Genomic DNA, 24,972 nt, shown 5'->3' with positions numbered 1-24,972 from the left:
CTTAATGTGTGACAAAAGACACCAGCAAAGTTGAAGAGAATGACAGAATGGACAGGAGATTGGGATGCATAACATACAAAGAAATACTAATACAAATTAATTTTTTAAATGGGCCAAAGATAAGCAATTTACAGAAAAAGAAAGACGAAGTGTCACTAGACATAATGAGGTGCTTGAGCTCGGGGGCAAAGGGAAAGGCATATTAAACCAATGATATATATGGTTTCACCTATCAGATTTGCGTACACTACAACATTTGATAATGTCTACTGAAGTCAATAGTGGAATGTAATTTGGTATAATTACTTCAGAGGACTGGTTCATAGTGTTTATTACACATAAAAATGCACATACTCAACAATTTTAATTCTTAGCATCTACTCTAAACAACTACTTAACTTGTATAAATACTTTTACCAAGAGACCAATAGAAACATGTATATTGTTTAAAACATAAAGCAGTAACAACACTTGTTCTTTAAGGGACAAATGCCCTTTAAAGGGCAAGGTCTTATCTAAAGCACAGTAAGATGACAGAATTAAGACCAGTGGCTGTTATAACAAAAACAAATGGGATAAACTTTCCTATTAAAGATATTTTTATTTTGGGTCAAATAAAAATCAGAAACTCTTCAGAATGAGTCACTCACAGAGAATGAATGACTTGAAATAGACAATACAAAAATAAATAAAGCAGTGGCTTAGATATTGATACTAAATTTAGTTAAAGTTAAAAATGAAATATTACCTTTTCCACACATATATAAAAAATAAAATTTCAGCCTTTAATCTGCTGTTTTGCTTTTTTATGTTGAATTTAAGAGGTTACAGAGAATAGACACAGAAATCAGTTGAGAAAATGGTAAGATTGACTTGATTAATCATAAATATGGGATAAAAATTTTAAGTTTACCTTAAATGTCAAAATGCTACCAAGCATAGTTGTTATACTTGTCCAAAATATCAAATTCCTTGAGAGTTTTAACCTTTGTGTCCCAGTATTTGACTTAATATTTTGTATATAGTGGTTTCATTTAATGTTTGTAGTGGTTGTTCATATTGATGATGATGAGGAAGAGGATGACAATGTTCTTGGAGAGCCTTCAGTAGCCATGACAAGAAAAAAAATTTTGTTGTTTATGTAGCCAATTCTAATGCTTCATTTCTTTTGTTCAGGTACTTAATGACTCTACTGTGAGTAAACATTCAAAATGCTCAAATGCCGTGGCTATTAAAAATTCACAAAATACGATGCATTTCAGGTAACTTTTAAAAATAGGAAAATGCTGGGCGCCTGGGTGACTCAGTTGGTTAAGCATCTGTCTCTTGATCTTGGCTCAGGTCATTATCCTGGGGTAATGGGATTGAGCCCCGCCGTGGGCTCTGCACTGTCAGTGCAGAGCCTGCTTGGGATTCTCTCTCTTTCTCTCTTTCTGTCCCTTCCTCTCTGTCTCTCAAAATAGATAAACTTTAAAAAACAAAATATTTAAAAATAGGAAAATGTTTTAATTTCTAAAATAATTTATCAACTGAGCAAATAATACCTAAATTTTATTTATTTTATTTTAGATTGTTAGCCCCACAGGAACAATCAAATTGCAATCAATGGTTTGAAAAAGGGGATACAGGTATTTGCTGTTTATATTTTTCCTAAGAAGTGGGAATAACATTATATCTGGTTTTTATACTATTTAATATTTGGATTGTTTGCATCTCTGGTTAACTGACCATGCATGCCTAGTTTTAAAAACACTTTTTCACTAAATATAAAACATATCATTTCATTGTAAAAGAGTTGGAAAACAGAGAAAAATACAAAAGAAACAAAGATACCATCACCCAGATATAACTGACACCATCCATACTGGTATATATTTCTGTCTTATTTTTTTTCCTATGTATGTGTGTGTCTTTTTCTTTTACTTTTTTCCCCAAATTTGAAACATGCTTGTGTATATCATTTTGTATCCTTTTCTTTCCACTTGATATACTGTTGAGGGTATTTTTTAATGCCATTAAATAGATTTTATTTTTAATGACTGTATCATATACCATTGTAAGGATATGCTATTATTTATTTAGCTTTTCTCTCAAAATGTTGAATTATTTTTATATTTAATTATTTTAATTATTTAGCCATTCTCTCTCAAAATATTAAGTATTTTAGGGGGCATTTGGGTGACTCAGACTCAGTTGGTTAAGTGTCCTACTGTTGGTTTCTGCTCAGATCATGATCTCATGGTTGTGAGATTGAGCCATATATCAGGCTTTGTGCTGGACGTGAAGTCTGCTGAAGATTTTCTCTCCTCCTCTCCCTCTGCCCTTCCCTTGTGCGCACTTGTGTGCATGCACTCTCCCTTCTCTCTCTCTCAAAATTTTTTTTTTGTTTCCAGTTTGGGTTTTCTTGCTATTATGAATAATGCTACTATATTCTTTTACATAAATCTTTTACTATCTTGGATTATTTTCTTTAAATAAAATCATAGAAAGGTCACAAGATATATATATATATATATATATATATATATATATATATATATATGCATATATATGTGTGTGTGTGTGTATAAATATATGTATGTATATGAGTTTATTATCCTAGAATCAACTAGCTGTTGGAAATTTTCAAGGGTATCACATAAATAAATAAATAAATAAATAAATAAATAAATAAAGTATAATATAATGCGTAACATAATTTATCTCATGTGTACATATATACATATTTTGGTAATCCAGTATGGATAACAATTATTCCACTCATTAGGCTGTATGAAAGTTTTCATTTCTTCTTGTCTGTAGCATGTGGGCTACTGACTTTTATTTTGAAGTTTTAAAAATGGCTCATTCTGTTGAATCAGTAAAAAAAAAAAATCAACGAACTAAAGTAGAGGGCCACATGGCTTCACAGGAGAATTTTACCAAACATTTATTTATTTTTAATGTCTATTTATTTTATTTTTGAGAGAGAGAGAGAGAGAGTGCAAGTGCACACACAAGAGCAGGGGAGGGGTAAGGGGGGGAGAGAGAGAGAGCGCGCGCACATCATCAGCACAGAGCCTGACACGGGGCTTGATCCCACTGTGAGATCATGACCTGAGCTGAAATCAAGAGCTGGATGCTTAACTGAGCCACCCAGTTGCCCTGAATTTTACCAAACATTTAAAAAGTTAATACCTATTCTTCTTTCAACTATTCCCAAATATAGAAATGGAAGGAAAACTTTCAAACTCATTTTATGAGGCCAGCATTACCCTGATTCCAAAACCAAAGACTCCACTAAAAAAGAGATCTGCAGGCCAATATCCCTGATGAAATGGATGCAAAAACTCTCAACAAGATACTAGCAAATCGAATCCAACAATACATTAAAAGAATCATTCACCATGATCAAGTGGGATTTAATCCTGGGATGTAAGGGTGGTTCAATATTTGCAAATCAATCAATGTGATATGCCACTTTAATAAAAAAGGATAAGAATCATATGATTGTTTCAGTAGATGCAGAAAAGCATTTGACAAAGTACAGCATCCATTCTTGATTTAAAAACTCTCAACAAAGTAGGTTTAGAGGGAATATACCTCAACATAGTGAAGTCCATATACAAAAACCCCACAGCTATTATTATTCTTAATGGGGGAAAACTAAGAGCTTTTCCTCTATGATCAGGAACAAGACAGGGATGTCCAGTCTCACCACCGTTATTTAGCATATTATTGGAAATCCTAGACACAGCAGTCAGCCAATAAAAAGAAATAAAAGACATCCAAATCAGCAAGGAAGAAGTCAGTCTCATTATATGCAGATGACATGATACTCTATATAGAAAACCCAAAAGACTCCACCAAAAAAAATTCTAGAATTGATACATAAATTCAGTAAAGTTGTAGGATACAAAATCAGTGTGCAGAAATCTGTTGCATGTCTGTACACCAAAAATGAAGCAACAGAAAAATAAGTCAAGGAATCAGTTCCATTTACAGTTGCACCAAAAACCGTAAGATACCTAGGAATAAACCTAACCAAAGAGGTAAAAAGATCTATACTCTGAAAACTATAAAACACTGATGAAGTAAAATAAAGGTGACACAATGACACAAAGAAATGGAAAAACATTCTATGCTCATGAATTGAACAAATATTGTTAAAATGTCTGTATTACCCAAAGCAATCTACACATAAAAGTGCAACCCCCATCAAAATACCACCAGCATTTTTCACAGAGCTAGAACAAACAATCCTAAAATTTGTATGGAACCACAAAAGACCCTGAATAGCCAAAGCAACCTTGAAAAAGAAAAGCAAAGCCAGAGTATCACAATTCCAGATTTTAAGTTATATTACAAAGCTGTAGTAGTCAAGACAGTATGGTATTGGCACAAAAACAGACGCATAGATCAATGAGACAGAATAGAAAGCCCAGAAATGGACGCACAATTATATGGTCACCTAATCTTTGGCAAAGCTGGAAAGAATATCCAATTTGGAAAAAAGTCTCTTCAACAAATGGTGTCGAGAAAACTGCACACAACATGCAAAAAAATGAAACTAGATCACTTTCTTACACCATACATAAAAGTAAATTCAAAATGGATGAAAGACCTAAATGTGAGACAGGAAGCCATTAAGATCCGAGAGAAGAACACAGGCAGTAACCTCTTTGACATTAGTCATAGCAACTTCTTTCAAGATAATGTCACTTGAGGCAAGGGAGACAAAAGTAAAAATAAACTGTTAAGACTTCATCAAAATAAAATGCTTCTGCACAGTGAAGGAAACAACAAAACTAAAAGGCAACCTATGGAATGGGAGAAGATATTTACAAATGACATATCTGATAAAGTGTTAGTATCTAAAATCTATAAAGAACTAAGAAACTCAACACCCAGAAAGCAAATAATCCATGGGCAGAAGGCATGAATAGACACTTTTCCAAAGAAGACATCCAGATGTCTAACATGAAAAGATACTCAACATCACTCATCATCAGGGAAATACAAATCAAAACTACAATGAGCTATCACCTCACACCTGTCAGAATGGCTGAAATTAACAACACAGGAAACAACAGATGTTGGCAAAGAGGTGGAAAAAGGGGAACCCTCCTGCACTGTTAGTGGGAATGCAAACTGGTGCAGCCACTGGAAAACAGTATGGAATTTCCTCATAAAATTAAAAATAGAACTACCCTACAATCCAGCAATTGCACTACTAGATATTTACCCAAAGAATATAAAAATACTAACTGAAAGGGATACATGCCCCTTGATGTTTGTAGCAACATTAGCAACAATAAGTAAATTATGGAAAGAGCCCAGCCTGTGTCCATCAACTGATGAATGGATAAAGAAGATGTGGTGTATAGATATACTCAGCCATAAAAAGAATGAAGTCTTGCCATTTTCAATGTGGATGGAGCTAGAGTGTATCCTACTAAGCAAAATAAGTCAGAGAAAGACAAATACCATATGATTTCACCCCAATATGGAATTTAAGAAACTGACACACGATCATAGAGGGAAAAAGAGGCAAACTGGCAAACTAAGAAACAGACTCTTAACTGTAGATAACAAACTGATAGTTACCAGAAGAGAGGGGGGTGGAGGGATGGGTTAAATAGGTGGGGATTAAAGAATGCACTTGTGATGAGCACCGGGTGTTGTATGTAAGTGATGAATCACTAAATACACTTTAAACTAATATTACACTGCATGTTAACTAACTGGAATTCAAATAAAAACTTAAAAATACTGGCTCGTTTTTGCAGTAGAAAAATTCTGTAAATATATGCACATTCACAATGGTCTCATAATGTGAATCTGTTTCTCCCACTCTCAAAATAGGGTTCAGCCAACATCATATGCTGATTCCATGCAGATGGATTTTCTTCCTGCTTTCTTCTGGAAGAAAGAATCCTATCTTATCTTCACATATGATTTGTTCCACCTGTTTATAATCCTGTATATATACCAAGCTGACAGAGCATTAGACAGGGAGGAATAGTTGATCTCTAGGAACAATGCACCCCTAATACAGATATGTGGGGAAATGCACATATCTGTCATATTCCTAGCTACCACTGAGCGTATATGGTAAGGCTTCATACCCGAAAAGGCACGTAGTTATCTTAGGGGAAAAAAAGATTCTTTTCAGCAGTCTCCCAGCCTGTCTTTTGAGGAAATTAATCTGTGGTGAAAATCATGGTTGTGACTGTTAAATGCAAAAGGCAAAACTATACAGCTTTCAGTTGGTCAAATAGAAAAACATATTAGAGGTAGGAAAGAATTTCTTAAATAATTAAAAAGCCCAATAATAAAACAAAGACTGATAAATTTGGCTATATTAAACTTAAGAGCTTCCATTCATCAAAAGATGTTATAAAAAGAAGACAAGAGAATATATTTGCAATACATAAAACTGTCAAAGGACTGGTTTCCAAAAATGTGTAAAGAAGTTCTACAAACCAAGAAGAAAAAGACAGACAACCCAATTAGAAATACGTGAGAAATACGCAAATAGGCACTTCAAATAGAGAAACTTTTGTCTCAAATAAACATATGAAAAGATGCTTAGCAAATTAGGAAACTGAAAAATAAAACCACAGTGAGATACTACACATCCGACAGATTAGCAAATTCAGAAAGTCTGGTAATACTAAGTGTTGATGAGAATATAGGATGATAAGAACTCATAACTATTTGGGAGAAACTCATTTATAAATGAGTATTGAGACCATATCTAAATTATAACTAGAAACTGAATGGGCTCCTAAGGTAACTTGGGATGGCTAGGTGCCACAAAAATATTGATAAATAGTTTGGAAACTAAACTTTGGAAAAATTTAAAATTTGGTAAAATGGAAGATATAAATACCCTATACCTTGTAATTCCACTCCTACATATATACTTAGAGAAATACAAGTACATACATACAAGTATATATATACAAAAGAATGTATGTATCATCGGTGTTTGTAATAGTCTTGAAGTAGAAACACCCTGAATGCCCATTTGTTAGTAGAATAGGTAGATATATTGTGTTGTGCTTATACAATGAAATCCTTTACATCAATACAAGTAAGCAAGTTATGTCTATAAGAAGCAATACAGATGAATTTCACAAGCATATGCTGGAACAAAAAAAGCAAGACAACACATACATTACCATTTCATCATATAACTTTTTAAAACAGGAAAAATAGACTATATTACTCAGGTGATAAAACTATATAAAACAAATCCAGGAAATAATTATCACACAAGGCAGGAGAATGATTATCTGTGAGGAGGAGGATATGAGGAATATGGGGCCTTATGGAGTATGCATGATCTATTTCTTTACCTGGGTGGTGGTGACATGAGTATTCTCTATAATTTTCTCTGTTAAACTGTTCATGTAGGTTTTATTCTCTTATTTCTATGTGTTAGGTAGAACTATATGAAATTGGTATTTTTGTGGGTCAAAAACAGTTAAATTTCTTATTGTTTGTATGTTTTATTTGCAATTGTAAAAAAAACCCAGTTTTTTCTCCCATAACAAATAGATGCTGAGTGTGAAGATAAAGGGACGGTAAGACCATTGAGAGAATTAAAATGTACTTCACAAGTAAGTCTAATGTTTGGTTTCTAATTTCTAAGCAAAATATTCCAATTTAAAGTATTGTTTCCACTTTAATTTCTGATTATGTTTAATGAAGATTATTTATGTGATGTCTAGATGTTATTTGGTTAGTAATTGAGTTGCTGTGGTGTTAAAGCTTCTATCCCTTAGAAGAGCTTTAGATTAAAAAAACGAAGCCACAAAAAGTTTATATGACATGAAAATATACAAAAAAGAGTTGTCATTAATACATGACTATATATATACTGACACTGCAACTAAATTACAACTGAGGAAGACAATTTTGTTTGGTAGAATTGAATGATTTGGTAATCAAAACCAGTGGTTATCACAAAAATCTCTTCAAAATATATTTTAATAGTGGACAACTTTAATGATAGATGTAGGCAATGTATATTGACTTTACTAAGTACTAAGGGTTAAAACAAGGCAAATGACATAGTAGAGTACTGCTCAAGAAACACAGATAAAGGGGCACCTGGGTGGCGCAGTCAGTTAAGCGTCCAACTTCAGCCAGGTCACGGTCTTGTGGTCCGTGAGTTCGAGCCCCGCGTCAGGCTCTAGGCTGATGGCTCAGAGCCTGGAGCCTGTTTCCGATTCTGTGTCTCCCTCTCTCTCTGCCCCTCCCCCGTTCATGCTCTGTCTCTCTCTGTCCCAAAATAAATAAACGTTGAAAAAAAAATTTTTTTAATAAAAAAAAAAAGAAACACAGATAAAAAGCACATTTTAATTTTTTTGGTAGAGGGACCCAAATTGTTTCTGAAATGATATTTGGTATAGCAAACATATTTGAGAAATCATATTCCTACCTTACAAAAGTCAATTTCTGTTGAATTTCTCAACCTTTGCAGAGAAAATAGTATAATGAATTTATAAGGGCAAAAAAGTATAAAGAACATAACTGATGAGAGTAAGATTGCTTAGAATTAAATTACTTTTTCCTTTTAAAGAGCTATCATATACAATTCTTGAGTCAGAGCATGATGTGGAAATTTAAAAAAGTCATTCCTAACCATTTTTCTTCATCAGTTTCAGTATGTTCTGGTTATCTTTTCCTTTTTCAGGTAGAGTTAGGGGAGGTAGATCAGGGAAGAAAATAAAAATTAGAAAATCAAAAATAGTTATTTTTCCGTATCTTGCAGTTATATTTTGATACCACTTTCATCAATTAATATTTTAGTTCTTTTGTCTATGAAATGATAACATAATAGATTAATATGGTGTTTTCTACCTCATACACTTTTATATATATGTGAGTTTGTTAATGTAATAGCATTCATTTTTATAGTTTTCTGTTATTTTGAATTTGTAGGTTATATGCGCAGAACGTTTTGGGAAGCCAATAGAAGATAATAGTGATGAAGTAGAAGAAAGGACCGAGAATTTTCCACGAACTCCTGAAATTCCTTTATTTTTAAGAACTCCTGAAGCTGTGAAAACACCTGAACCTTTGGAGAAATCATTGTTTCCTAAAACCCCCTCTTTTGAAATGTAGGATTTTAATCAATAATTATAATTAAAGAATCTATATACTGGGCCAATATTATGTAAATAATTGATGGGAATAGTAAAATGTCTAGTACCTATAACTTTAAAAAGGTTTTTATATGGAATATTTCAAATACATAAAGGAGAGACTAGCATAACGAACCTCCATGTACCTATTATCCTGTTCAAATAATTATTAGCATTCTGCCATTCTTGTTCCATAGAACCTCTTCCCCATTTTTCCTACAACACTTAGATGAAGATGGCATAGATTCTGAGTACTTACCCAGTGCAATAGTATATAGATTTTAGATTTTTCCAAAGGATAAAAACTGTATGGAAAAATGTTAAATGTCAAGCTAAAAAGCAACTGTGACGTACGGTATAGCTTGTGGACATCACTGAATAATGTTCCAGCTGTAATTTTCCTTTATGTTGTCTAAAGCAAGAATTGCCATCTGTCAAGTAACCTAGGTAGGCAGAAATATCTCTAACATGATTATTTAACTTTGGAAACCACAGATTTGTAGCTTGCAGCCAAGAGAATAGTGCTGCATTTAACCTTTTTGTGTAGTTTAATCCCTTTTAAAACTACAAACCTTAAGATTCTTTTTTTTTTTTTTACCTTAAGATTTTTTAAAAACATATGTCAAACAAATTTCACTTCAGGAATCTCTCACCCATTTTCTACTTCTGTAGTTTGAATTGTTAATAAACGTTTTATATGTGAAAGTCATGCTGTTGACTCACAGTATGTTCAAACTAGAACTCATCATCAAATCTGAGAACTGTAAAAAGAATGGCAGCCATATACTAAAACCTCTGTTTATGGATGAGAAAACTAATCTGTAAAGTTAAATGATTCATTGATGGTCATGGAGACAGTTATGGAAGTATCTTCAGATATCTATTATATTTAACAATAGCATTAACTGTGTCTAAACATTTTATAAACTTTATGAGATGTAAATACACTATTATACTTAGAGGAAGAGGAAACAGAATCACAGGTGATACAACTCATTAGTGATAGAGTTGTGATTCAAACCCAGGCATTTCTGCCTCCAGAATTCATGCATTTGACCACTGTGTTGTATACTGTCTTCTCTAATTATTTTTCCCAAATCATTTTCTAGTTTAACTTCCTTATGCAACAGTATGTAATGACTGACTTCTCATTAAGACTAAAATCTTGTAATTGGCTTTCAATGTGTTGGGGACAGTATAGCCTCAAAGTTAAAAGCTTGGACTTTGAATCTGGATTGCTGAATTTAAGTTGGCATTTACATTTCTTGGAGAAAGTCATTTAACCTTTCTATGCTTCAAAATTTTCTTCTGTAAAATGGAGGTGGTAATATCTATTTCATAGAGATACTGTGAGGAATACATAAGTTAATGCCAATGGAAATACCTAGAATAGACCCTGAACGCAGTTTAGGGTTTATTCTCAGTTGAACTTCATTGTTATCATCATCCCATACTTGATTGTTCTACTTTATTTAACATTTTTCACTTCAAACTATCTTTTTCTCAAGAGGTTTGTCACCTCAATAACTATTCCTTCCCTTTCCCTACTGTGCTAATTCTTACTTCTATGGTATTTCTTATGGTGTTTACCAGTCTGCATACTTAGTAATATATTTTTTAACATTTTTATTATTTCTTATTTCTCTGTAACAGAAATAGAAATCTAATGCCTGAAGGTCAAACACAAAAGGAATCCCCTGGATTTTCTTTTCTTATGAATTATACTTCTAGATCTCCTGGATTGAATCTATTTGATTCTACATTTGATTCAGAAATCTCATCAGATCAGGTAATAGGTGGAAGCTAAAGTTTTATTTCTGAAAAATTGCACTGGGGTGGCTCAGTCGGTTAAGCATCCAACTTTTGCTCAGGTTATGATCTCATGGCTCGTCAGTTTAAGCTCTGCATCAGGCTCTGCTGTCAGCACAGATCCCACTTCGGATCCTCTGTCCCCCTCTCTCTCTGCCCTTCCCTGCTTGCACTCTCTCTCATAAAAATAAGTAAAACAGTAAAAGATGAAAATAAGAAAAATAAAAAACTGTACACTATAACCTCAAGTAATTTTAATTCTTTACTGTCAAACTGTCTTGGGGCAGAATACGAAGCACAGGCAATTTTTTAGAAGATTCTGAGTATTGATAGAATAGCACAGTTTTCCCATTATGTTTTTGTTTTCAATTTCAGGTACCTTCAGTTGATATCTATTTATAAAAAAAAGAATCTCAGTATAGGGTTGATTTACATTGCAGTTAAAGGCACTTTAAAATAAATTTGGCTTTATAGTTCATGTGTCTACTAACCAAACTTCACATATTCTCAGTGTGAAAAATTCTCCAGGTTATTAGTTGGTATTTTTATCTACATATGTGTACATATAGTAACATCATCAGTTAATTTTTTAGAAGACGTAATTTTCTTCTAATAGTGATAGTGATTCTACTATTCAGTGATAGGATAGTAAAGTGCTTATTTCTGTATTTGGCAATTGAAACTGAAAATTAAGATGTACTTTATTTGATCAGTAGAGACAGCACAGTGTAGTGGTTAAGACTACACTCTGATGCAACACTAGTTGACTATTTTCCACTGTGGAAAACTGTATGAAGTTTCCTCAGAAAGTTAAAAGTAGAACTGCCCTGGGGTGCCTGAGTAGTTAAGTCAGTTAAGTGTCTGACTTCGGCTTAGGTCATGATCTCACGGTTCGTGAGTTCGAGCCCCGCATCAGGCTGTCTGCTGTCAGCATGGAGCTTGCTTTGGATCCTCTGTCTCCCTCTGTCTTTCCCTCCCCTGCTTGCTCTCTCTTTTTTAAAAAATAGAACTGCCCTACATCCAGGAATTTTCCTATTTTATTTTGGCTCATCTTCTACTGTTTTAATGCTCAGAGAATCCTTCCTCTTGTTAAGATCTAATGAATATTTAAAATTCCATGACTTTTAATTCTGATTTGAAGGGATACATGCACCCTGATGTTATAGCAGCATTATCAACAATAGCCAAATTGGGGTGCCTGGGTGGCTCAGTTGGTTAAGCATCTGACTCTTGATTTCAGCTTAGGTTGTGATCTATCGGTTTGTGGGACAAAGCCCCACAATGGGCTCTGTGTTGGCAGTGTAGAACCTGCTTGGGATTCTTTCTCCCTCTTTCTGTGCACCTCCCTTGCTTGTGTGTGAGTGTGCCCTCTCTCTCTCTCTCTCTCTCTCTCTTAAAATAAACATTTTTTGAAAACTAAAAAAAATAAAACAAAATAGCCAAATTATGGAAGGAACCCCAAATGTCCATCGATTGATGAATGGGTAAAGAGGATGTGGTGTGTGTACACACACACACACACACACACACACACACACACACAGGAGTATTAGTCATCAGAAAGAATAAAATCTTGCCATTTGTAATGACTGAATGGAGCTAGAGCATATCATACTAAGTGAAATAAGTCAGTCAGAGAAACACAAATACCATATGATTTCACTCATATGTGGAATTTAAGAAACAAAACAAATGAACAGAGGAGCCTGGGTGGCTTAGTCTGTTGGGTGTCCAACTTCGGTTCAGGTCATGATCTTGCAGTCTGGTCCGTGGGTTCGAGCCCTGCGTCGGGCTCTGTGCTGACAGCTCAGAGCCTGGAGGCTGCTTCGGATTCTGTCTTCCTCTCTCTCTCTGGTCCTCCCATGCTCACGCTCTCTCAAAAACAAATAAACGTTAAAAAAAAAAAACCACAGATGAACATAGAGGAAAAAAAGAGAGGGAAACCAGAAAATAGACTCTTAATTAGAGATAAATGGGTAATGGAAATATACTTTAAATATAAAGATAAAAACTGGCTGAAAGTAAATGAATGGAAAAAGATATATCATAAAAACTAAGTGAGAGAAGGTCACAACGGCTATACTTACATCATTTTAGATAATCTTCAAGACAGAGAATATTGCTAGAGATCATGAAGGGCATTTCTTAAGGACAAAAGGGCCAGTTCTCTAGGAAGATACAACAATGACAAATGTGTATGTGCCTAATGACAACTTCAAAATACAGAAACAAAAGCAGAGCATAAGGAAGTCAATGTTACTGTAATAGCAATGTCATGGGACAGATGATAGCTGTACATGTGATGAACATAGCATAATGTATAAACTTGTCAATTCACTAAGTTGTACACCCAAAACTAATATAACATTGTATATTAACTATAAAAAATATTAAGAAACAAAATTGACTTAATTAAATGGAGAAATAGAAAAAAACACAAACTTAGTTGGAGATTTTTAATAAAAAACCCCCTCTAAGCAATTGATTGAATTAGACAACATAATCAATAAAGATCTATAAAATCTGAACAACACCATCAACCCTCTTGACCTGACATTTATAGAACAACACATCCAGCAACTGCAGCTTATGCAGGCATACCTTGTTTTATTGTACTTTGCAGATACTGCTTTCCTGTAAAGGTTTGTGGTAACCCTGTGTCAGGCAGGTCTGCTAGCATCATTTTTCCAACAGCATTTGCTCACTTTTTTCTCTGTGTCACATTTTGGTAATTCTGACAATATTTCAAACTTTTTCATTACTATTTGTTATGGTGGTCTATGATCAGTAATTACAACTCACTGAAAGCTCAGATGAAGGTTAGCATTTTTTGAGCAATAAAGTATGGTATTTTAAAATTTATGTGCATTTTTTAGACATAATGTTATTGCACACTTACTAGATTACAGTATAGTGTAAACACAACTTTTATATGCATTGGGAAACCAAAAAATTCTTTCAGCTTGCTTTATTGTGATACATTTTTGTGATGGTCTGGAACTAAACTCATAATATTTCTGAGGTGTGCCTCTATATTCTTTTCAAGTGCTAATGGTACATTCACCAAGACCATGTTCTGAACCATAAAATGAGTCTTAATAATTTAAAAGGATTGAAATCATACAGAGTACATTGTCTGCTCACAATATAATTAAATTAGAAATCAATAATAAGGTAGAAGGAAAAACCTGAATAATTAGGTCGTAGGCCAAAGAAGAAATCATGAGAGAAATTAGAAAAGATTTTGAAATGATTATGAAAAATTCAGTGTATCAAAATTGTAGGATGTTGCCCAAACCAGAACAAAACCATAGCTTTAACTAATTTAGTTTATATTTAAATAATTCAATTAATGGAAAAGAAGAAAGGTCTAAAATCAGTGATGTAAGTTTTCACCTTGAAAATCTAGAAAAGGAAGAACAAAATAAGCCCAAAGTAAATAGAATGGCAAAATAAGGGGGATAAGAGACATTAATGAAATAGAAAACAAGCAATAGAGAAAATTGACAAAGCCAATTGGTTGGTTCCTTGAAAAAAAATTGAGAGTTTATAAAGTCATCATTAGACTGATAAAAAGATAAGACAATTTATACATTTTGTGAATGAAATAGTATTATAGATTTACAGACATTAATAATAAGATAATATTGTGGAAAATAAGTCTGGTGAAGGGAAACCTAGAGCAAGCAAAGTGTGGTAATGGTACAAGGATTGATAAATTGATCAGTGGTATGGGCTAAAAGTCTTGGAACTTTAAATATTCATCAGATCTTAAGAAGAGGAAGGATTCTCTGAGCATTAAAACAGTGGAAGATGAGCCAAAATAAAATAGAAGGGTTTGGTTCCATATAAAATTGTTATATTTTAATTTATTTTTATTTTTAAGAGAGAGGAAGCATGGGGGCGAGGGACGGAGAGAGAGAGAGAGAGAGAGAGAAGCTTAAGGAGGCTCCACACTCAGTGCTGAGCCCAATGTGGGGCTTGATCCCCCAATCCTGGGATCATGAGCTGAGTTGAAATCAGGAGTCGGATACTCAACCAACTGAGCCACCCATGTGCCCCTGTTAAAAAAAAATTTTTAAGGCAAAATGATAATGTGATATGCAATATTTGCAATAATAGTAGAAGAGATTAATATCTTTAATATATGAAGAGCTTATAGAGATTAATAAGATATATACAAGTTCTTTAGGTGAATAAATCATGGAAAAATAATTCAAGTGACTTATAAAATCTCCAGGAAAAACAGTTTTCCTTATTGTCAAAAAATATAAATCTATGCATAACAGTATTTATTCAAGTGTAATTTGTATTAGAAAAAAAAAACAGAGGTAACCTTAATGTCTAAATTGAAAGAATGATTGCAAACCAAGAAACAGTCGCTTAACTATAGAGAACAAACTGTTAGTTACCACAGGAGAGATGGATGGGGGGATGAGTCAAATAGGTGATGGGGATTATGCAGGGTGATGAGCACCAGGTGTTGTATGTAAGTGTTGAATCACTAAATTGTACACCTGAAATTTATATTATACTGTATGTTAACTAACTAGAATTTAAGTAAAAACTTAAAAAAAACTGTATGGTATGTCCATATAGAAGAATATTAAAATGCCATGAAAAGAATCTGGTTTTGGAAGAAGAATGACATGGGAAAATGCTCATAATGCAACATTAAGAGAAAAAAATGGGTCAGAAAACTATGTTGTCATATCTATGTCATGATCCCATTAAAAAAAAAAACTTTCACAGAGAAAACAGACTCTTTTGGCAGCAAAACTTGATATTTCCTATTATCCTCATATTTCCTATTTCCTATTTCCTCATATGTCCTATTACTTTTATAGGCAAGAAAACAATACCAAGAACCTGATTTGTAAAAGGCCTTCAGAGTAAAGCAAAAATTAATTAGAATTTTAGGTTATATAAGGGCGCCTGGGTGGCTCAGTTGGTTAAACATCTGACTTCAGCTGAGGTCATGATCTCACAGTTCATGGGTTTGACCCCCCACATTGGGCTCTGTGCTGACAGCTCAGAGCCTGGAGCCTGCTTCAGATTCTGTGTCTCCCTCTCTCTGTCCCTCCCCCACTCACACTCTGTCTCTCTCTCTCAAAAAAAAAAAAATAAACATTAAAAAAATTTTAGGTTATATTAAAATTCCAAAGTAGGAACTATTTTTAGCACAATATATACACCTTTTAAGATTTTATCCATTGCCAGAATGAAATTAATAAGCCTTCTTTTAGGCTAAATGATAGGTTTTAAAGATAGATTTCTTTTTTAAAGTACAGTAGTATCGGGGCACCTGGGTGGCTCAGTCGGTTAAGCGTCCGACTTCAGCTCAGGTCATGATCTCCGGTCCGTGAGTTCGAGCCCCGCGTCGGGCTCTGGGCTGATGTCTCAGAGCCTGGAGCCTGCTTCCGATTCTGTGTCTCCCTCTCTATCTGCCCCTCCCCCGTTCATGCTCTGTCTCTGTCTCAAAAATAAATAAACGTTAAAAAAATTAAAAAAAAAACAAAAAAAATAAAGTACAGTAGTACGCTATATAGAATGTTGCCATTAAAAAAAAAGAATGTTGCCATTTTTGTCTACTCTAATTATGCTTATTAGAAAAATTGGGGTTTATATTCAAATACAAATGTCATATTTGCTGTTCTACTGACTTCATGAGTAATATTGAATGGAAATTATTTTTCAGTTTAATGAACATTATTCTGCGGGAAATTTAAATCCTCTTTCATCACAACAAGAAATTGGTAAGTGATTTGAAGTTTGCTACATATAAAAACATGTTACTTTCTCCACTTTGTATTTAGTTTGTCTCTGATTTTTCTCAGCTTATTCTTTTAAAATTCTATTACTTCTGCATCACTCACTAATCATTTTTTGTAGTAATTTAGCATCTTCTGTCACTACTCTACCAAATTCTCTAATATTACTGGTGAGTTAACAATTATCAAACATTATGGGTATTTTGTATTTATTATCATACTCAGTATCTTTGCAGCATGTGATATAGTTGACTCTCCTCATCCTTCTGAAGTTTTTGGGTTTCATCCTCTCTCTCTGGTGCTTACTTTTTATTGGATCTTCTTTCTTCTTTTATCCTATGATTAATGGATTCATTCAACATATAAATATAAACATATATGTGTATACATATAGTATATTTCATATGCAGTACTGCTTTGGCTCTGATGATAGGATAGTGGACAAGAATGCAAAGTTCTCATAGGGTTTTTGTTCTAGTGGGAGAAACTGAAAGTTGACAAACGATTATATGTCAGGTAGTGCACTAAACAACAGTAGATATTGGTAGACTCACACGTTACAACTTTTAATCTTAGATTTACTTAGCTTTATAGAAAGATACAAGATAGGAAATAACAGCATGTACAGTGTCTTTATCTCATTGAGAGGCCCACCAGCTACCCAAATAATAAGGTTTCATTTGCCACATCACTCACACAAGACATGTAAAGCTACTATGGACAAAAGGCATGGTGCATAACAGAAAATCTGCAACCTCAGTTTCCCACCAGTCTTTTAATATCATTCTAATCATAAGGTCCAAGGACTGCATCCTAACTCACAGCTCACCTAATTCAGGTGCAGTCTCACACTAAACAAGGAAGACACAGCATTTACTTTAATTCCATATTTTTTAAGAAAATAGACCTATGAGAATTCCAACTTCAAGGTCATTCTTCCAGGTGGGCTTGGATCAATGCAGGCTTGATGTTTGCTTTTTACTTACTGTGGATGATCAGCATTATGAAGAAAAGTAAACGGAATAAGGGAAATAGGGAGTATTTGGATTGGGCGGTTGGTTACTCTGTTACAAGGGAGTCAGGGAAGGCATCACTAAAAGGCAGCCATTGAGCAAAAACCTGAAGGAGGTGCCAGGTACAAGCTATGTGGTTAAGTGTTCTAGGCAGAGGGTGCAAAGGTCTTGAGATGAGAGCATACTCAGCATGTGTGTTGAATAGTGGGTAAATTGGTATGATTGGAATCAAATAAGGCGTGAGAAACTGGTAGGAAATTAGAGAGGTTGGAGGGAGAGCAAACCATATGGGGCCCTAAGACAATTAAGGACTTTGGGTTTTTTTCCTAATGAGATGAGCAGTTTATTGGAAAGTTTTGAGCAAAGGACTGAAATGATTTAATAGGTTTTAAGAGCATTATTTGGCTACTGTATGGAGAATGGACTATATGGAAACAAGGGTGAAACCAGGGAGATTTATTAGGAAGTAATTAAAATACTACAGGTGAAAATTAATGGTGGCAAGGATAGTGGTAGTGGAAGTGGTGAGAAGAGGTTGGATTTGGTCATTAAGCTTTCTGAAGGTAGAGTTGTAAGGATTTGCTAATGGACAGGACGTAAGGATTAAGAGATAGAAATAAGGATGATACAAAGAAGATTTTGATGACATCAAGAATGGAACTGCCACTTATTGAAATATGGAAGGCCATATGTTAGAGACCAACAGGAGCTGGGAGTTTAGTTTTGGAAGTGTTATCAACTGAAAAGCCTCTGTTAGATAGCTAAGTAAAAGTAAAGTAAGAAATTGTATATATGAATTTGGAATTCAGCAAGGTGAAGACATAAATTTTGAAATTGTCATAAATGACATTTAATGCTATGAGACCAGAATGAATATACCAATTGTAGACATTCTTTTAATTAAACCTTATTTAATAAAATTAGAATGTTAATATTCTCTCCTTTGACATTCTTATTCATTTGACACTCATTCACTTCAGCACTTTCAAATATTATAATACAGGTGATGACCAAATTCCTATGTTCCCTCCCTGACTTCTCCTAAACTTTAGGACCTTATGTTTTTAGTCTTTTTTTCCCCCAGTTTGTTAATATAATTGACATACATCACTGTACAAATTTAAGATGTACTGCATAATGGTTTGACTTACAGACATTTTAAAATTATTACTGTAATAAGTTTAGTGAGTATCCAGCATCCCATATAGATATAATAAAAAGAAAAAGCAAAAAAATTTTTTCTTTGTGATGAGAACTCTTAAGATTTACTCTCTTAATATCTTTCCTATATATCATACAGCAGTGTTAACTATAGTCATCATGTTTTAGTTACTTCCATAGTACTTATTTATCTTAGAACTGGAAGTTTGTATCTTTTGACCACCTTCCTCCAAATTCCCCTCCCCCTCCTCCCACCTCTGGTAATCACAAATCTGAATTTTTTTTCTATGGGTTTCCCTTCCCTTTCCTTCAGTTCCACATGTAAGTGAAATCATACATCATTTGTCTTTCTCTGTCTGACTTACTTCAATTAGTATAATGCCCTTAAGGTCCATCAGTGTTGTTTTAAATGGCAAGATGTCCTTGTTTTTTTATGGCTTAATATTCCATTGTGTGTGTGTGTGTGTGTGTGTGTGTGTGTGTGTGTGTGTATCTGTCTATCTATCTATCTATCTATCTATACATAGATAGATATACACCTCACAACTGTTTTATCCATTCATTAGCTGATGGACACTTAAGTTGTTTCTATGTCTTAGCTATTATAAATTATGCTACTATGAACATGGAGGTACACTAACCTTTCTGAGTCAATGTTTTCATTTCCTTTGGATATATTCCCAGAGTAGAATTGCTGGGTCATATGGTTGTTCTATTTTTAACTTTTTAAGAATCCTCCATACTGTTTTCCGTAGTGGCTATATCAGTTTACAATCCTACCAATGGTGTACAAGTGTTCCCTTTTCTGTACATCCTTGCCAGCATTTGTTATCTCTTGTCTTTTTGATGATGAGCATTCTAACAGGTATGAGATGAATTCTCATTGTGGTTTTGATTTGCATTTCACTAATGACTAGTGATGTTGAGCATCCTTTCATATGCCTGTTGGCCACCATAATACCTGTTGGCCTTTTGGAAAAATGTCTATCCAGGTCATTTGCCTATTTTTAATTGGATTTTTTGTTTTTTTGCTACTGATTTGTATGGGATCATTATGTATTTTGGATATTAATCCCCCTTATCACATACATGATTTGCAAATATTTTTCCTATTCCATAGGTTGTCTTTTAACTTTCACTTTGTTGTTTCTTTTGCTGTGCAGAAGCTTTTTAATTTGATGTAGTTACACTTGTCTGTTTTTTATTTTATTGGTTATGCTGTAGATATCATACCCAAAAAGTCAAGACAGTGGCAAGGAGCTTTGTTCCTATGTTTTCTTTTAGGACATTCATGGTTTTAGGTCTTACATTTAAGTCTTTAATCCATTTCACGTTAATTTTTGTGAGTGGTATAGGGATCTAGTTTCATCCTTTTTACATGTTAGTATCCCAATTTTCTCAGCACTATTTATTGAAGAGACTGTCTTTTCTCTGTCCTTAACTCCCTTGTCAAATATTAGTTGACTGTATATGCAAGCCCTGTTCTGTTGATCTGCTTGTTTTTGTGCCAGTGCCATATTGTTTTGATTAATATTAGCTTTGTAGTTTAATTGAAACCAGGAAGTATAATGCCTCCCATTTTGTTCTTCTTTTGCAGGATTGTTTGGCTTTTGGGAGTTTTTTGTGGTTGTGTATAAATTTGGGGAGGGTTTTTTCTAATTCTATAAAAAATGCCATTGGAATCTTGGTAGGGATTGCATTGAATCTATAGATGGCTTTCAGTGGCTTTCATATTGATATTTTAACAATATTAATTCTTCCAATCTATGAACACAGGGTACTTTTCCGTATATTTGTATCTTCTATAATTTCTTTCATCAGTGTCTTGTAGTTTTCAGAGTAGAGATCTTTCACCATTCTTGGTTAAGTTTATTCCTAAATATTTTATTCTGTACAATATTTGCAATATTACTCTATTGTAAAGAGGATTATTTTTTAAAATTTCTTTTTCAGATTATTGTTAGCGTATAGAAATGTTACTGATTTTTGTGTATTAATTTTGTATCCTGCAACTTTGCTGAATTCATTGATTAGATCTAACAGTTTTTTTGGTAGAGTCTCTAGGATTTTCTACATATAAAATCACATTATTTTCCCTAGTTAATATCTTTAGTGGCTCCCCGTGGAGTATCAAATTATGCTCCTGTTTTTCTAACCTTGCTCCAACATACCTTTTAAGCCTTTTCTCTTATAAGAATAATGTATGCTTTTGGCCAAACTAAAGAATTCACTGCATCCCAAATATGCCTGTACTTTCTTACCCATTTTTTTCTTCCTGAAATCCTCAATTTCTAATTCTTTCTAACTGTTAAAAACCAAGTTCCATAAATCCTTTTGTCTTCAGCCTTTCATTCCAAAAAAATGTCTCCTTCACTTTTCTGAATGTTTCTTTTTTATTTACTTTTTGAATATTCTACTCTCTGTTATTATTTATGAATATATATAAAATCTCTCCTAATCACAGGTCTTTGAGGACAGGGGTTCTGTTTTACTCACCTTTGAATTGTCCACAGCACCTTGCACAGTAATCTACTATTTTATTTATAATGAACATGGAAGTTTTATGAAGACTTCATATGAACTTCTTTTCTTCTGAAATTAAATGTAAACATCAAATTCATTTATTCAAAGGCAGATTTAAGCTTTTAGTTCTTTCTGAATCTATAGCTATATTAGAGCTACTTTCCTTTATTTTAGTATTATGGATGTACACTGAAGTCAGTGGAAAAATGGAGAGAGGAAGAACTCAAGTATATGGTAATCAGTCAGTCCATCTGTCTATCTAACCATCCCTCCATCTATCTCTTCTACTTCTGGTTGATTCACCTTTATTTAGAATGAAATAATTGAGATGTTTAAAGATATATGAAACTTCAAAGTGCCACAAAATAAATTATTTTGCTTAATGTACTAATTGAATTGTTTCTCTATGGAAGAAATACAGGTGCTTTAAAAGACTTGCTTCAAATAAGGTTTTAGATTACTGTGCATTTTATGTTGTTTAGTAATAATTAAGAATTCTAATTAAGATATTTAAAATATTTTTATTTTTATAGTCTTACATAATATAATGAATGAGAAACAATATTTTTCCTTAGGGGCAATTCTTAGAGTCGTTAAAATTATTTATGTAAAGTTGATTTCAAAAATTCCTTTTGAAGTGCTTGCTTCGGCAGCACATATACAAAAATTCCTTTTGAAACTATAGAAGCTTTTTCACTGTTCTGTCCATTTCACTGTTCTGTCCATTTCCTTCGGTACTACAAACAATACATTGTAGTAACTCATCAATAATAGTTGAGTAAATTTGACTTCTGCAGTTATCTCTCAGACCCAGCATTTCTTTCTCCATTCCCTTTGCTATGACTGTAAGACCAAGCTTTCGTCATCCCTTTCCTGTTATTCTGACTTCTAAATGCTCTACTATTTCAACCTTTCTACACATTCTTTCCTTAGTAATCCTTATAAAGCAGTTCAAATCCTGTCATAGCTCCACTTGAAAACTTTTAATGGCTTCCTCTTACATATCAAATGAAGTCCAGATTCTGTAGTTGGACATTCAGCAGTCTTTCCAAGCTCATCTTCATTAATACCCTTTTAATGACTATTATTTCTTAGTTCTCCTGATGAGCTGAATTGATTTCTGTTATCCTTATACTTCTTATGCATGCCTGTTTCTGTGCCTCTGTGGTATTCTCTCCATTTGAGGTGCTTTACCCTTTTTTCTACCATATATACTGGCCCTTTTTATACTTGTGTTCCAATTACTCGAAAATGGGGTTTAAGTTTGAATCTATTTGTTTTTTCATAGTACAAAGGACAATTCTTTGCCCATAGGAGGAATGTAGTTAAGTATCTGCTTAATAAGCAATAAGATGTTACCCTACGCATTGTTTGCAGCATACTGTAACTTAGTAGGTTATGCAAATTATGTAGCATGAATAGCATGATATTATAATATTTACCTTCCTCAGGAAACTTATTTGGGAAACCAGAAGGAGAAGATGCCTTTACATTTTCTTTTTCATCAGACTCTTCAACTCATACATTTGGAACTGGAAAAGATGATTTTAGTTTTCCATTTTCATTTGAACAGGATCAAAACTCAACACCTTCTTCTGTAAAAGGTTTTTCATCTTCCTCACAAAATACAACGCAATTTACCTTTTTTTGAACTAATTACTAATTTCTTGAATTATTTAACTGCTCTGTAACCATCTAGGGCATAAATTTACATTATTACTTTAAAAATGAAGACTACTTTATTTTGTTGGTTAAAGCAATAATAGGTTAGCATAGTTACATTATTTGATTATATATTTAAATATTGATGGAAATTAAGCCTATGTCATCTAATTTTATTTTATTTGCAGCATTTGCTATCATTATTTTAGTTTTGATTTTGCAAGCCATATTTAGGCAGAATTAATAGAATTTGATACTTTTCCATTAATATTTACTATAAATATTAAACCTGCTTCTCCCCAGAACCTAAGTTTCATTCTTGTAGTAATTTAGGTGCTTTGATAGGAATGAAAACTTCAGGCCATCAGAAGATGGCAGTAACTATGCAGAATTAATGCTGAGGTATACTTTGTACCTTAGCTACTAAAAAATGCTCTTAAAATTACTGTGCTTCACTATAAAGAGTGGTGGTACTTCAAAAAAAAGTGTGGTACATCAGTGATAATCTCACATAATTTATTTTATTGATAGTGAATTAAATCTGTTATTTTTTTGAATACAACAAATAATAAAATTCTAATTTTATCAGTTATTCTAATATCTTCAATGGAAAGAAATTAATGTGAAGGGCTAGAGTAATTTCTGAGAATTAGATTGTTGTATTAATGATGATACTGTTATATTTTTTGCTTAAACTTTTTTGAAAAACATTTAAAATTTTGTTTTCTGTCTCTAACAAAAAAACTCACCTTTATGTTTTATATGCAGTATTTGCTTGTCAATTATATAGATAAATGAAGATATTTAAAATTTGATGAAATTATATAAGCATAACGTTCAATGTCTTTGTATTTTGTAAATTAGTTATATAGAGTTATTGAGTAATAAAAAGTCTGACTCCATATTTTGGTGTGTGAATGCTCACAAGCTTTAAGCTTCACCGCACTTTCTTCCCCTTCTGCCCCATATCTGATCAATCTGGTAAGAAAGCCCAGGTTCCCACCTTTGGCACTAGTGGGAAGTTCAAACCATGTATAGGAACTCTTGTTTTGGCCCCATCCCACACCACCTTAAAAACCCACAGTCAGTGTCTGATCTCTCTGATGTCTCTGATCTCTGAAGCCATTTTCAGAGAACTAGATAGGCCTGGCCTGCTTTCTCCAGAAAACGTCATTATGTGAGTAATAAACCTTTTCATACCCTACTGGGGTGTGTGTGATATCATCAGTCTCAATATACAAAGCATATTTGGAGTGAGAGTCTTTCTTGTTTCTTGAGGGTGTCCACAACACATGACAATTGTATGAAATTAAGCTTTCCCAAAGACTTTTAGAAGTCAGAGAAATGATTTAGCTAATGACAGAAAGAATTTAAGAAAACTTTGGACTGTGTGTTTTTAAATTTTATTTATTTATTTATTTGTTTAAAGTATGATAATAGGTCAGTGGTACATTTATTTTTTTAAAGGTTTTGATATTTATTTATATTTTTTCTTTTTTTTCAATATATGAAATTTATTGTCAAATTGGTTTCCATACAACACCCAGTGCTCATCCCAAAAGGTGCCCTCCTCAATACCCATCACCCACCCTCCCCTCCCTCCCACCCCCCATCAACCCTCAGTTTGTTCTCAGTTTTTAAGAGTCTCTTATGCTTTGGCTCTCTCCCACTCTAACCTCTTTTTTTTTTTTCCTTCCCCTCCCCCATGGGTTTCTGTTAAGTTTCTCAGGATCCACATAAGAGTGAAACCATATGGTATCTGTCTTTCTCTGTATGGCTTATTTCACTTAGCATCATACTCTCCAGTTCCATCCACGTTGCTACAAAGGGCCATATTTCATTCTTTCTCATTGCCACATAGTACTCCATTGTGTATATAAACCACAATTTCTTTAT

At 33.5% G+C, this 24,972-nt stretch overlaps 1 protein-coding gene across 9 annotated transcripts in view; it reads left to right on the top strand.

Annotated features, from left to right (window-relative positions):
• The window catches only part of CB3H14orf39 (chromosome B3 C14orf39 homolog), a 51,843-nt gene extending 27,881 nt beyond the window's left edge, over window positions 1–23,962 (top strand). The window contains exons 12-19 of one of the 9 annotated variants that reach the window (XM_053224516.1): window positions 1,177–1,262; window positions 1,570–1,628; window positions 7,546–7,607; window positions 8,935–9,113; window positions 10,791–10,926; window positions 16,645–16,702; window positions 21,589–21,648; window positions 22,866–23,962. In XM_053224516.1, the coding sequence (XP_053080491.1) occupies window positions 1,177–1,262; window positions 1,570–1,628; window positions 7,546–7,607; window positions 8,935–9,113; window positions 10,791–10,926; window positions 16,645–16,702; window positions 21,589–21,648; window positions 22,866–23,065 (840 nt within the window). In that variant the 3' untranslated portion in view covers window positions 23,066–23,962. Of the gene's footprint in view, window positions 1–1,176; window positions 1,263–1,569; window positions 1,629–7,545; window positions 7,608–8,934; window positions 9,114–10,790; window positions 10,927–16,644; window positions 16,703–21,588; window positions 21,708–22,865 lie in introns of all 9 variants that reach the window. The other 8 variants (XM_053224515.1, XM_053224514.1, XM_027065853.2 and 5 more) reach the window with 8 other exon arrangements.
• The last annotated feature ends 1,010 nt before the right edge of the window (window positions 23,963–24,972 follow it).

This window comes from Acinonyx jubatus, chromosome B3 (assembly GCF_027475565.1).
Source record: "Acinonyx jubatus isolate Ajub_Pintada_27869175 chromosome B3, VMU_Ajub_asm_v1.0, whole genome shotgun sequence".
Lineage (NCBI taxonomy): Eukaryota > Metazoa > Chordata > Mammalia > Carnivora > Felidae > Acinonyx > Acinonyx jubatus.
The sequence above is the reverse complement of the archived record's forward strand: the minus strand, read 5'-3'. Positions and strand labels throughout refer to the sequence as shown.